This window comes from Megascapheus bottae, chromosome 12 (genome assembly GCF_031878675.1).
Source record: "Megascapheus bottae isolate mThoBot1 chromosome 12, mThoBot2.hap1, whole genome shotgun sequence".
Taxonomy (NCBI): Eukaryota; Metazoa; Chordata; class Mammalia; order Rodentia; family Geomyidae; genus Megascapheus; species Megascapheus bottae.
In genome coordinates, this window is record NC_143520.1 from 22689503 (window position 1) to 22705246 (window position 15744).

Genomic DNA, 15744 nt, shown 5'->3' on the forward strand with positions numbered 1-15744 from the left:
CTTTCCTGGCTTGTTAAAAAAAAAAATCTCTTTTGTGGACGTATGGAAGGGCTCAGAGAATGAGCCCTTCTATTATTCATTTGAATCAAATTCATATGAATCATAATCAAATATTGATTCATTCAAGGTGTTGGAGGAAGGGAAGAGAGTTTCTGGACTGATACCTTCGTGCCTCAAAGTCTTATGACCATCTTATTTTAACAATCTCTCTCTCTCTCTCTCTCTCTCTCTCTCTCTCTCTCTCTCTCTCTCTCTCTCTCTTACACATACACACACACACACACACACACACACACACACACACACACACACACACACACACACAGAGGTACAGAGACTGAGACAGAGAAGGGAGAGATCCCATGACAGTAAGAGATAGAAAGGGATTATTTGATGGTAAGGATATTTCACCATAGGGCATTTGCAGACTATGGAATGAATACTAGTTATATAGTGCTGAGTAAGTCATCTCTTTAAGGAAATTAATTTGTATCACTCACTTTTTAGAGAACCTACTAATACAGTATCAGTATTCTTTCTTGCTCTCCCCCTCCTTCTTCTCTCCCTCTCTCCATCCCCCCCACCCCAGCTCTCCTCCCCTTGCACCGTGTTGCTCAGGTGAAAATAATTCCAGTTATGATCAGTCATCATGAGTGAATTGGGTTTAGGCTAATCCCTGTTCATTGGCGACGATGTCCTTATGTTTTGAATCACAGTCTAGGCAGCATTTGACAATCCATCTCTAGGAATATAAATAGTACTCCAACAAGTGTCTGTGACTTTAATAGTCCTTCCCCTCTGCTCAAGCATGCGTAGGATCCCTTTCTCCTTCTCCCTAGGTTTTCAATTGCTGTAACTGTAGCTGTGGAAACATCCTCCATTGGTCTGAATCTTTACCCACTTTACTCTTTGCAGATGGTCTGGTCTCCTGTCTCAGGTGGTTCGGCTTTGTGTAGAGGGGGATAGTAAGGCATCCTGTTCAGGAATGAAGTTTGTTAAGGCAACACTTTAGGTCGTGAAGGCCTTGGGACAATTGGTGGTTCCCAGAGATGGACAGAGAGGGCGCATGTCGGGTTCTCAGGAGCTGGAACAGCCAGGGTGTTGAGGAATAACGCGGTGTATGCTCACAGAGTAGGGGAAAATACCTAGTAATCTACAAAGATGCATCATTGGCTGGAAGCTGTAGAATAGATCGCCAGCAGGCAGTTTTAAGTTTCCCTAAGGTGTCTTGTCCCGACCCTCTGGTCGTCTTGGGGCTCCCTGCCATGCTCCATGTCACTTTGCGTCTTCGCCCCCGCTCTGGGCCACGTCACGGCCCAGCCATCGTGCCTCCTTTGCCCGTCTGCCCCACAGCCCCAGCGCCCTGGGCTGGGTAGCTGGCAGCGGGCGTAGGGGTGGAGGCGCGGCAGGGGCGGGCTCTGTCCCCCTCCCCCTTCCAGCCTGCGGCAGGGGCCAGTGGCAGGAGCGCAGCGCACCGCCCGCCCGCCGTGGGGGGCGTGGGATGGGGGCCGCCGAAGTGCCGAGCGCCCGCCCCGACTAGAGCCAAGCGCACACTTGGAGAGGGTGTCAGGCTGCGCTCCCCTCCCCGCGCCCCGGGAACTTCCAGAGCGGGTTCACACTGCCCTGGCTGTCCCGCTGAGCTCCAGGGCCTGGCTGAGCCTCGGCGTGGCCGCCTGGTGGCCATGAACCTGATGCTCTGCTCAGCGCTACGCCACGCTTTCCTGCTGTTTGCCTTGGCCGCCAAGCTCTCGGCAGGTAGAGTGGGTGTTTCTCCACCTGCGCTCTGGAGGGTGGGAGTTGGCGATCATCTGTGGGTGAGCCAGGAGGTGGGCGGGAGAGAGGCAAGGGAAAGAGAGTGCTCAGAAGACCCTGGCTGTCCACCAGGCGGAGGGTGCCGCGCCAGTTGGGTAGAGGGGGCTTGGGAGAGCGCGCAGCGCAGCGTGGGCACCTGACGTCTGGCAGATGTAGGACTAGACAGGTGTTCTGTGGACGAAACCACCGGGAGGAAGGGGGAAGGAGACGGAATGGTGGGGGTATGGATTGCTGGGAGGAGGTGGGTGAGTAATTTAGGGCACTTTGCCGCTGAGGGAGAATTTGGTGGTGCTTGCTTGGCTGGGATGGGGTAGCTTCGCGAGTTCACCTTGCAGAGACTTGCTGAGCTGCAGGTGCACTTTGGGGTCTCTGTGCCAAGCCCCTGAGAGCTGCTCAAGGACAGTGGCTTGGTGGTGACCAGGAGGTGGGGTCTTAGTCTGAGTTTCAGAAGGTTCCCTGTATCTCAGAGGCCTTATGATGGTGTCAGCCTAGCTAGGTATGAGTGGGAAGCTTAAATCTGCGTGTTTTGCCATGCACATTGCTTTCGAGGTACGATCTTTACTCTGAGTTTCAGGAAAAAATAATTCTGTCAAGCGCTCCAACGTTAATAACAGGTCTGTGCCTTGATAAGCTGAATAGAGCCCTCAAACAAAGCTAGAATCCACAAGTTCTTTATTATGTTTACTAGAAACTGGGGCAAATGGGCCTTTGGTAAAATCATATCCAGCTATGAGTAAAAACCTGTAGCTCTGAAACTGTTTTCATTACATGGTCCTGGATTCCATAGACCAGGAACTGCCTCCTTGTTCTCTGGTTCCTTAAACATTTCAACCAGACTTTGAAGACATTTGTTCATAAAACCTGGTGTTTTTCCATAGAGCTGTGCTTTGTCCGAAGCTGATTTTGATGCATTTTTATTTTCCCAGATGACAATCTGTTTGACATTAATAGCCATACTTGGGTGGGGGTAGTTTTCCTCCCTGGTGACATGTGCAGGGGACTGTTTTGAATAGTATGATTGCTGGCATGTGTAGGTATCTGTGTTTCAGATGATCTCCGGGAGTCACTAAGTAAATATTCAAGGAAAAATTGCATTGAAGAGGGCTAGTGAATAAGGTCTGATGAATAAAGCATTCCAATTTTTTTTTAAGAAAATTGATTACTCGGAGATTGCAAAAAGAAAAAAAATGGGAAGATGGGGGAAGTGACATATGTGCATGTAGCATGAGAGAATTCATCAATGAAAAGAAATAACTGTGAGAGTCTTTATGAAAAATAGCAAAAAATCCTGCCAGCTTTGTATAGTGAAGGTAATTCTGTCCATTTAATAGACTCTACCCCAGAACCACAGGTCTCTAAAAATAGTCTTCCAGACTGCCTCCATAGGTTGACTGTAACCCTATTTATTTTGGGGTGCTGTACACATTGGAAAAAAGAAACCAACATTCTTTTTATATAGGCTTGAAAGGTATGTTTTGCCTTGCAACAGAATCTTTAGAAAGTACCAGAAGCCCTGGGCATACCAACATAACGAAACATATATCATTATGTTGATAATGTTCCAAACACTAAAATGTGGGGGCGGGGGCAGGAGAGAAACACACACACACACACACACACACACACACACACACACACACCCCAGGATGAACTTTTCAGTCCGAATGTGTCCTCAAAATGTGGAATCTAGAAAAAATACTTATGGAACCCATGTGTCAACAAAGCAGAGATGTAGTTATTAAAGTTGTTCTATGAACTTTTCTGTCAGAAATTATTCTCGAATTTTCTTATGTACCAAATAAATAATGACTATTATCAGCTAAATTATTTGCTCTCAAGTGTTACACATATTTTTTGTATGTGTATCTAGTAAAGGCATTCGAGATAGCCTCACTCCCTGTCTTTTAAATTGGTTTTCTCTTGTAGTTATCTGACCACATTTTGACCAGGCTACTTTTATAAATCCTATCATTAAACACATCGGCCACTTATGAATATGTACTTACCATTGTCACAATGCTGTCACAATGACACAGACAGTGAACATGACAGAAAGTGTTAATGTCTCACTTGGCTCAACTGCCAGGGCCAGGACCTTCAACACATGAATACATGGTAAACCAGTTAACCCTTTCGTGTTTAGTCACTCTCCTTCAGCATTTCTCATCTTCTAGGTATATATTAACCACCACACAGAGATCATTGCCCTTAGTTGAGACTCTCAGAAAGTAACAACTGCTAGAAACTTGGAAAGATTATTTATTGGTATGAAGTAGGTGAAGAAAATTAGGCTGCCTGGTCTGAGTGTCTCTAATATCTAGGTTTTGGATTTCTTGATGATATTTGATAACACATGGCCTCACAAGGAAGAACTGGCAGAAAATATCATAAGACTCTCTACTCTGAAGTTGTGCTTTGAATATTATATGGAATTACATATTGTGCATTTTTTAAATAATTTCATGATATTGTCTTTGGTCAGGGAAGATTTATTGAGTCTAGAGAGTGATATGATATGCTTTACTAAAAAGTGGAAATAGAGAGGATTCCCTTAATAGAGAATGGAAGTGGGGATTTTAGCAACAATTAGCAGTTCTCAAGAAGAGTTTCAGATGGTCTTCAGTTGGAAGTGAAAGTATAAGACTGGTGCTAACTAGAAGAGATGTTGTCACCTTTACCCTTCTTTAAACGCAGTCATTTATTGGTTAATTAGTGGAAATGGACCACTAGCCACCATGATTCCAAGAAAGATACTTCTAGCATTGTAGAAACTGTTGACACTCCTGGGGAGCTTACTCATTGCCTCTGTTGTCCAAGCCAACTATCCAGCTGCAAACCTACAGGCATGTGTAATGGAGAGTTTTTCTGAATCAATAAACTTATAGGAAAAAAATTAAGAGTGTGCCCTGGGAACATAGCCTAGTGGTAGAGTGCTCAGCTAGCATGCCCCAAGCCCTGGGTTCAATTCCTTGGCACCATATCCAGAAGTGGCACTGTGGCTCAAGTGGCAGAGCACTAGCCTTAAGGAAAAGTGTCCAAGAACAATACCCAGGGCCTGGGTTCAAGCCCCATGACTGGCAAATAACTAACTAAATAAATAAAAATATAAATAATAGAATAAAAGTTAAGAGTGTGAGTGGGGAGAAAAAGTGAGTTATTACAGTTGGCATTACATTTTTGATCCAAGCAATAGATGAGTGAGACTTTAATTAGTGTAACACAGAGTGCAAAAGGTGCTGTTCTGGGAGAGGAAAGAGCTGGTGGAAGATAGCAGCTCAGTTGGGCATTGAGTTAACTCAAATGAGTTGAAAATGTCCATAAGCCACAAGTGGAGTCCTCAAGGAAGCCATTGATTTTATAGGTCTGGAGTTCAAGAGAGATGTCTAGGCTGAAGGTTAAAGAAAGAAAGAAAAAAAACCAGCAGCAGCAAGACAGCATTAACAGCTGATTTTGAAAGATGCATCAAATCGCCACTCAGATTTAGCAAGTAGAGCACAGAATGTTCATTTACATTGAATTACAGGCAAAGAGTGATACTATTTTTTAAAGTATGTGTGTCCAGAATATGACAAAGAAGGGACACACACACACACACACATACACACACACAGAGTGCTGGCTAATTCAATTTAACTCCATGTGGAAAAACCACCATTCTGAAATGAGCTGTTCCTGATGCAGCATGCATCCATTTCCACCTCATGTCTATCAGAACTTCTGTGTTAGCTCTGCTGCTGTTGCCACAAGAAATGTATTCCAAGCTTTTTGAATAGGAAATCTCACTGTGTAAACCAGAGCCCACTTAGTCCTTCTCAACACAACATGAAATTGTATGTAAGGGCTATGAAGAGCTCAATAAGTCTCTTTGTATGCTGGAAGCAATTATATGACATAAAGTCCACCCCACCTCAAATTGGTGAAGTGATTGTTATTTACAGATACATGTTGAAAGTATTTTCCTTTTAAATAAAATTTCAATGTTCCTCTCTTAGGGGAAATACTTCCAGGTAATATGGACCCACTTTTATTCTCCTCAGTAGTGCTTTCAGATAAGAGGAGGGGCAATAGGGCAGAGTCATAGTTGGGTGGCTGTGGGTTCCTACAAGATCTGCTAATCAGATACAATTCCTAGCTTTGGAGTCTGACATCAAGGGAGTGATTATGAGTCTCTTGAGAAAGGGACTGACCGGCATAAAGGTCAGCCAAAAGCAGTTCAGTCCCTGCCCTAGTTTAGTCTTCTTGAATTTGCTGTTACCAGCTATTTGGTATCATCTTCATCTTGCGGTTTGAAGGAGAAAATGTGAATCAATGGACATTGGTAATCATAGATCTTTAATGAGCTCTTAGAGATTTGTTCACAGTACATAGGTAAGTTGAAACAGATAATCAAATGACAGAACCGATTTTCAAATTTTCACAACTAAGCAGAAAAAGAGTAAAAATTTCTAACCTTGTGCCCTGAGCTCTTCAGCTCAAGGCTACCACTTGAGCCACAGTGCCACTTTTAGTTTTCTGGTGGTTGATTGGACATGAGAGTCTCAAGGACTTTAGTGCCTGACCTGGCATTGAACTGTGATCCTCAGATCTCAGCCTCCTGAGTAGCTAGGATTACAGATGTGAGCCATCAGCGCCTGGCTATTTTTTATTTTATTTTATTTTTATGTACTTAATTTCTTTCACATCTGAAATTTTATTCTGGGTTTTCCATAAACCCAAAAACTTCAGTCAATAGAAAATATATATTTAAATATTGTATTGGCTTAGTCATGGTTAAGAAATATCTAGAAAAAGGAGGTAAAGCAATACAAAGGGGTTTCTGGTTAACTGGTATTTTGCTACTCAATTACATAGCAGAACTCTAATACACTTCACTCCCTTAAACCCTAACTAACTAAATAGGCACAGATAAATGAAATAACTGTCCTGATAAGTCAGAATTCTGATACTATACTATAGAAAAGCCATTAAATGCCTGACAGAATGGAGCCAGAGAGACAGCAGAACATGAAATATTTCCCCTCTAAATCCTATATTAGTCTACCTCTCATGGAAATCTCATTTAGGAGGTAATTTTAGAGGTGTCTGCTAAGTGTAGAAAATATAGAGAATGCATGGAAAGAAATGGCTGGATCTTCTCTGAGGATGAAGGTCTTACCATCCCTTACATCATGGAAAGGAGGTAGAAGATAAGGCCCAGATCATGAACTTTGTACCTTTCTCCTTTAAAAGTTGAAGAAGGGGAACATAATGTGTGAGAAGCAATGCACCTTCTATCTGGCGAATATAACTGTAACCCCTTTATATATTACAATAAAAATTTTCAAAAAAGAAGTTGGATTTCTGAGATGTGGGCAATTTGGACACTAAAATCTGTTCAATACCAATCACTACTCCCATACCTAGGGATCTAAGAAAAGCTTTAGGTGAGAGGTGGCGAATATGAGTATGTAACAGACAAGGAAGACTTTTCATAAAAGCTCACACTGCTGCTTCCCATCATGCTTCTCTTTAGTTCACTGGCTCCATTTAGCCAAACACTCTATAAAGGTTCTACGATACATTGATTCTTCATTTGGTTTCCCTCTATAATAACTTCTTTTTTCTGTTGTTTTCCTGTCTTTAAGAGAGTGGGCATATGAAGATATTGTTTCTTTAGAGATGTTTTAAATTAATCCCCTCAAGAATTCATGGGTGAATCATTCAGTATGACTCAAAAGCTTGCTTATTATTTTTTAAAACAATTTAAATTCACAATGACTTAAATATCTCAAATTAGATCAATCCATTTTTATCAAACTTTTCACATCAAGAAAAATAATTAGGATGCTCAATTTTTTGAAAGTGAAACACCATTTTCCCATTCAATCTGTTTTGTCATCTTTAACTCAGGGCAAGGTACAAGGACTGTATGTTGATTAAATATCCTATAATTATGTGCAATTCCATAATTTATTGAACTAAAGTCTCCATAGACAAAAAATTGGGATTAGAAAATATCCAATCTATCAGGGCTGGAATAGTGATTATTTTAATTTAAAATATTAAGTTTTATAAACACATGCATGTCCTAGAGATGTTAACACAGAGTGATAATCTAGATTAACACAGTCTTTAAGAAAGCAGATTGTTTTAAAACAGAGCCAGAATATATTAAAGAGTATTAACTCATCACATCTCACAATTTTACCAGATGACATTTTCTTGGCCTGCTCCCCTAGAAATGTTTCTTTTCCCCTTTTCTCTTTTACCATCTCTCTTATCATTCTCCATGAGTAAGTATTCTACTCTGTGAACATTTGCCTGCTTTGATAGTCATAGTATGATTGAGCTCTCACTTAAATTTCACTTACAATCTGTAGTGTGTATTTCCAGAAAGGAGACAATACACTTATCTTGAGAGAGTGGAAGAATAGTTACATAATTAGAAGATTTCTTAAGATAATAAATGTGTAATTGAATGAAACTCTTAAAAAATCTTTATTTCCTGTGGCTGTTCTCTAGCTGTATTATATGAATAGGCATCACATTTTGTAGAATGAAGAAAGTTGACTTAAAATAGACAACTGGCCCGTTTAAAAGATTTACAAGTTGTGCGAGTTCAAGATGAAGATGCTCTTACATGATTCCTTCTACCACACTATGCTTGAAATATTGCCACTAACACTGTACAGAGTTTTTCATAGTACTCCCTTACTTTTTTTTTTAATCTGTTGGTGTATAAGGGATGCCCCTTTATATTGCTAACTTTGGAAGTTTGATTTTTTTCCTTTTCTTTATTAGTCAGTTTAACTGTAGCTTAATGAATTGTATTAATATTTTTCCATAACTCGCTGTGTATCTTACTGATTTCAGCTTATTTTCTCCTTTTAGCTTCATCATTTTCTTTCCCTAATTTGGGCTTAATTTATTCACTTTTCATTGTAGCTTTTTCAGATGGTACCATAGATTGAGCACTGGCAAATTTTCTTGAAAGGTCAGATAGTATATTTCATACTTGACAACAAGGGAGTATCTTTTGCGTCTAACTAATTCTGACTTTGTCTTATAAAAGTAGTTTGATGAGGGCCGGGAGGTTGGCCTAGTTGTAGAGTGCTTGCCTAGCATGCACGAAGACCTGGGTTTGATTTCTCGGTAACACATACATAGAAAAAAAGTCAGAAGTGGTGCTGATAGTATATTCAACCTTTTTTTCCCCCAGTCATGGGGCTTGAACTCAAGGCCTGAGCACTGTACTTTCTAAAGGTTAGAGCTCTACCTCTTGAGCCACAGCACCATTTCTGGCTTTTTTTTCTATCTATGTGGTACCGAGAAATCAAATTTGGGTCTTCGTGCATGCTAGGTAAGCACTTTACCACTAGGCCAAATTCCTGTCCCTGATAATATATTAGAAAATAATGTGTATTTTGGTTTTGATAGGTCCAGTGTTCCATTATTTAAAAATTTGTTATTGTAAAGTTGAAATACAGAGGGTTATAGTTACATGAATCGAGTAATCCGTACAATTCTTTTTGAACCATGTCTTCCCTTCCCTGGCTCCCAGGTTTTTCCTCCTGTTCCCATCCTGGGGATATACAGTCATTTTCAACAGTGTCTAGTGAGTACATCTTTTGCACTTGTTTACCCTTTGCTCTATCTTTTCTGTGCCCTAACCCTTTATCCACCAAAATACAAACAAAGAAACAAGGGAACTGGATTGATTCTCTGTCTTGGCTGTGATACACAATGCTGTAATGAACATGGTTGTGCTGGTAGCTTTAGTGTGGCATTATATGTGTTCTATTGGATAGATGCTCAAGAGTGGGATTGTTGGGTCACAGTGTAGCTCTATGTTTAATCTTTGCTGTGAGTGTGTGCCAGTCCTTGAACTCAGGGCCTGAACACTGTCCTTGGGCTTTTCCCTCAAAGCTAGCACTCTGCCACTTGGGCCACAGCACCACTTCTGGCTTTTTCTATGTATGTGGTACTAAAAAATTGAACCCAGGTCTTTGTGCATGCTAGGAAAGCACTCTACCACTAGGCCAAACTCCCCACCCCATATGTTTAGTCTTTTAAGTAACCTCCATACTACTTTCCAGAGCAGTTGAACAAGTTTCTATTCCCCCCATAGGGTACTAGACTTCCCTTTTGGCCGCATGCTGCCTAACATTGGGTATGGTTAGTTTGGTGAAACTGTTCTGGAAAGTTTTAACTGTACTTTTGTTTTTCTCCATAGAACCTTATGATTGGCACTCATATCTACTAGTATCATTTAATGACATTTGGGTAGTAATCAATTTATTCCTCTGACCATATATATATGTATATATATACATATCTTTAATTAATGGTACAAAGTACCATTTAACATAGAAATTTATGAATACAATGTATATCAATGAGTGCCACTCCCTTCAATATTCTCACCTCCCTTCAATTTACCCCTTAATACATTCTATTTCTTATAAATTTCTTCTCTCTCTCCCCCTTTCTTTCTCTCCTTTCTTTCTCTTTCCCTCTCTCCTTTCCCTTCCTTCCTTGCTTCCTTCCTTGCTTCCTTCCTTCCTTCCTTCCTTCCTTCCTTGTTACTAGCCATGAGGCTTAAACTCAGAGACTGTCTATTGTCCCTGAGTTTTTTTGCTCAAGACTAGCACTCTATCAATTGAGCTATAGCACCTCTTCTGGCCTTTTACCCTAGTCATTTCTCAGTGCTAGCTATTTGTGCATACAGTTTTGTAAATAGCAATTTGGTGAAACTTGGGCACTTTCCTACTCAGATTGTACTTTTACTAAGGGAGAATATTGAAAATTCCAACTTTGCTTGTGGATTTGTTTGATTTTCATTTAACCTGCCAGTTTTTATTTCATGTATTTTGAGATTCTCCTAAATTAGGGACATACATAGTTATAATGTGCTCTTGATAGAATGAGCATTTATTATTAAAAGATAATCATTTTATCTAAGTTATGGTCATTAACTTGGATTCTATTGTCTAATATTACTAAAGCTCTATTAACTTTATAATACTTAATATCTTTTTTCATATATTTTTTATTGTAATTAATAGAAGGGTTACATGATATTTGCCAGATAGATAGTGCATTAATTCCCATACATTGATACCCTTTCACATGTCTTGGTCCCTATTTCCCTCCCCCCACCTGTACCCCTCATCTTGTTTTCCCCCCTTCCTTATCCAATTTCAAATAATCAAATACAAATATATCTGATATATCAGGTAACAAAGTGAGATACTGTAACAATATGAGATAACCAAGGGATAGCAAAAGAGATGAGAGATAACATAGTACCTTAAAAAGAACAATCATTCATTATATGGCTTATGTTTCTATATCCTAGAGATACTTTCATTTAGCGTCCTACTATATGGCCTTCTGTATCAAGGTTTTGCTCTATTGCAAATCTCTGCTAGGAGAGCCCAAGGTTTCTACTGATTATGACAAATGAGGGAAACTGTTGAGCCTAAGTTCCTTTGAGTCTGGCTTACATCACTTAATATGATCTTTCCTGTCTTTCCATTTCCTAACAAATGGGGCAATGTCATTCTTTCTGACAGCAGCATAGAATTCCATTGTGTACAAATACCACATCTTGTTGATCCACTCATCAACTGAGGGACATCTAGGTTGGTTCCATATCTTTGCTATGGTAAATAGTGCTGCAATGAACATCATTGTGCTAGTGGATTTAGTATGTCCTTGTTTCTGGACGATTGGGTAAATGCCAAGTAGTGGAATTGCTGGGTCATAGGGGCACTCTATGTTTAGTCTTTTGAGGAACTGCCATACTGCTTTCCATAGTGGTTGTACAAGTTTGCACTCCCACCAACAGTGTAGTAGTGATCCCTCCTGGCCACATCCTCTCCAGCATCTGTTCTTATTAGTTTTCTTGATCCTGGCCATTCTAACTGGAGCGAGGTGGAATCTTAGAGTTGTTTTGATTTGCATTTCTTTTATGACCGGAGATGTTGAGCATTTCTTCATGTGTCTATAGGCCATTTTTGTTTCTTCTTCAGAGAAGATTCTCTTTAAGTCTTTGGCCCATCTTTTAATGGGATGGTTGTTACTTTGGAGATTAGTTTTGGATTGATTCAATTTTTTGAGATGTTGATATTAAACCACAGACCTATGGCCACCTAATCTTTGACAAGGGAGCCAAAAAAATAGAACGGAAGAAAGATAGCCTCTTCAACAAGTGGTGCTGGCAGAACTGGTTAAGCACCTGCAGAAAACTAAAGTTGGATCTTTCTTTGTCACCCTATACTAGAATTAACTCCAAATGGATCAAAGACTTCATGGTAAAAGCCAACACACTGAAAACTTTACAAGAAAGAATAGGAGATACACTAGGCCTCCTTGGCACAGGTTGAAACTTTCTTAATAAGGACAAAGAATCACAACAAATCAGAGAAAGGCTGGATAAGTGGGACTGCATTAAACTGCAGAGCTTTTGTATGGCAAAGGACATAGCTAGTAAATTAATTAGGAAGCCTACAGAGTGGGAGAAGATCTTCACCAACCATATAACGGACAATCCTTAATATCTCAATCTATATTTTCTCCATCTTTTTATTTACAACCTGTAAATTTTTTATTGGAATTACATCTTTTGTATATAGTATATAGTTGACTCTTTGTTTTTGTTCTTTAGTAGTATATCTGTAGTTGCCTTAATTACCATAATTTGCTCATTTATATTCAGTCTAATAATTGATGGGATTTTAAGCCACTCATTTGTTTTTGTGTTATTTATTTTTATTTTTATTTTTTTGCCAGTCCTGGGCTTGAGCTCAGGGCCTGAGCACTGTCCTTGGACTTTCTCAAGGCTAGAGCTCTACCACTTGAGCCTCAGCACCACTTCCGGCTTTTTTCTATGTATGTGGTACTGAGGAATTGAACCCGGGTCTTCATGCATGCTAGGCAAGCACTTTAACCACTATGCCAAACTCCTGGCCCTGTTTTTGTGTTATTTTTGCCATTCTTTTTGCCTTTCTTTGGCTAGTCATTTTTTTTATTTCCTTATTTTATCCTTTTATTGATTGCTTAATCTACCATTTATTTTTTTAATAGTTGTTCTTAGCCTAATTCTATTCTTTCTTAATGTTTATTTTGGGTCAGTATTGGAGTATTTCATGTCTTTCTCTTTTCATTGAACATCATATTCAAATGTAAAAACCTTATGATAGCATAATTAACTTATGAGGTGCTTATTTACATCAGAACAAAAGTTATAAAACACAATCAAGAAAGTGACTTTCAGTTTTAAGAGACTAGATAATTGATTTAAATATGTTGGAAATGTTATAATTTTAGGTAGTTAATAAAAATATGTGTTGTAGAAGAAATGGGAAATATGCATGATCAAATGTCACGTCTCAAAAATATGAAATATAAGGAAGAGATAAATGGAAATGCTAGATCTGAAAAAATAGGAAACAAACACTTCTGATGTGCCTACTATTAGACTTGACCAGCCCAAGAAAGAATCATGAATTTGAGACTGATCAGTAGAAACAACCTATAGAACAATTTTTATACTATTATACAATCATAAACAGAATATTCAAGAGATGTGGTGCAATATCAAGTGGTATATTTGTATAAATATTTAATAGAATTATAGTATATTATCAGAAATCACTCAAAACTGAAATTGATTAAATGATAACTTTATAAGGCAGCAATTAAAATTGTCAACTAAATGTTTTTATTACATGAATTTGTCTTTTAAAATGAAGAAAGACAAAATTTTAGATTACTAACAAGCAAGAGAATTCTTGCACTGAATGAAAATTTCAATAAACTTTTTAAGACAAAATATATACAATATTACATAGAATCCTGAATCTACCCAGAGAAATAAAGATATATAGAATGGCTAACATGGAGGTAAATTACATGACTTTCTTAAATTTAATAATTGTCAAAGGACATTGGCTATAGCAAAAATAATAGTGAATTTACAACATTACATAGTTAAAACTGAGGCCTTAAGCACTAAAGATGAGGAGAAATTTGGAGTATACAAATTCAGGTTTCTTGTATCACATATGAAATACTCTAATATTATCTGAAGGCATGTTTGGTATACTGTGATTCACTGAAGATGAATATTTTATTTACAAGGACAACCTACCATATTTCAAATGAGATCAACAAGTAATGTACATAAATAGAATAAAAATAATTGAATTAGCTTGAAAGCAATATGACAAAATGGCAAAGTCACCTAAAACTGCTGGAGAAGATAGAAAGAAGTTAAAAATGGGCAACCACAATAACAACTATAAGTAGTTTTAAATATGGCAATTGAACAAGTCAGATTGTCAGATTGAGTAAAAAAAGAGACTCAAACATATATTGTTGTAAGAGCTCCACTATCATTATATGAAATGCATTTTCTGTATAAGTAATAAATAGGTTAAAAGTGTCAAGTATAATTTTAGGCTAACAATTATTTTTTAAAAAAAAGTTGGATTCAAGGACCAGTAGCTCACACCTGTTATGTTAGCTACTCAGGAGGTCAAGATCTGAGGATCAAGGTTCAAAGCCAGCTCAGGCACAAAAGAACCTGAGACTCTTATCATCAATAAACCTCTAGAAAACAGAATGTGGGGCTGGGCTCAAGGACAGAGCAGTAGCCTTGAACTGAAGACCTCGGAGACAATGCCTAAGCCCAGATTTAGGGTGATGGTCTTGAGCTGAAGACCTCAGGGATAGCACCCAGGCTGAGTTCAAGCCCCATGACCCACAAAACTACAACAGCAACAACAACAACAAACACATAAAGTAAAAGTGCTAAAACCAATAAAGAAAGCATAGAAACCTATAATTAAAATTATAATTCTATTGAGTGTTCACGAGGTAAATAAAATTTTAGAAGATATGAAAAAATGTTTATTACAAGATCTGAAAAATAGTCTTAGTGAACTTGACCAAGTGGACTTTAATGCACATAAACAATATTAATTACCACTACACCATGCACTATTATGGTATTATTTTAATGTGCAAATCAAATCTTAACAGATAGGCCATATTGTGCCATAGAGAAAGCAAACATTTAAAACAGTTTGAAGTATACAGAGGTATGCTTTGAATAGAGTGGAAACAGACTAGAAATCAGTACTAATAGTTTAGCTGAAAAATCCTCAGTGAGCAGAAAACTTCTAAATACTTGTAACATAAAAAAGAAGTAAAAAATATTAGAAAAAGCATTTTGAATTCAAGGCCTGTAATTGCTACCAAAGCACACTACCACCTCAACAGAAAAAGGCCAAAATTCCACATATAATAGTTTTCACTTTTATCTTCCAGTGCTGCATTTATTTTATAGTGTAACTAAATGTTTTTCAAAAGTGGTTTCTTTGAAAAACTGATGATTTCTTTATTTTTAAATTTTCATTTATTTATTTATTTTTGTGGGTCATGGGGCTTGAACTCAGCCTGAGCACTGTCTTTGAGCTCTTCAGCTCAAGGCTACTACCCTACCCTGGAGCCAAACTGCACTTCCTGTTTCCTAGAGGTTAATTGGAGATAAGATTTTCAGGTTCTTTTATGCCCAGGCTGGCTTTGAACCTCGATTCTCAGATCTCAGCTTCCTGAGTAGCTAGGATTACAGGTGTTAGCCACCTCATCTGGCAAAACTGGTGATTTCTAAAGCTGCCTTTTTTTGTTGTTGTTGTTAATGCACACTGATAAGCACTCAGATATGCAGTAGCAGAGACATTTAAGGATTTCCATGTGTGAGTAGGCTAATATTTGTAATTTGTGCTTTCTTTCTGAATAATGTTGATTTTAAGATTTTTTTCATGATTACCTCTTATTCTCTTCATGCAAACATTTAATATTTTGTGTTCAAATACAATTAGAAAATCTGAGTGTCCATTACATCCTACAGTTTTAATACATGCTTACTCAATATTTCTTGATAAT

At 38.5% G+C, this 15744-nt stretch overlaps 1 protein-coding gene across 2 annotated transcripts in view; it reads left to right on the forward strand.

The window, feature by feature from the left end:
* Positions 1 to 1528: 1528 nt before the first annotated feature.
* Acvr1c (activin A receptor type 1C) overlaps positions 1529 to 15744 on the forward strand; it is an 84338-nt gene continuing 70122 nt past the window's right edge. For both annotated transcript variants that reach the window (XM_090342803.1, XM_090342804.1), the window contains exon 1: positions 1529 to 1755. In XM_090342803.1, the coding sequence (XP_090198929.1) occupies positions 1683 to 1755 (73 nt within the window). In that variant the 5' untranslated portion in view covers positions 1529 to 1682. The remainder of the gene's footprint in view (positions 1756 to 15744) is intronic.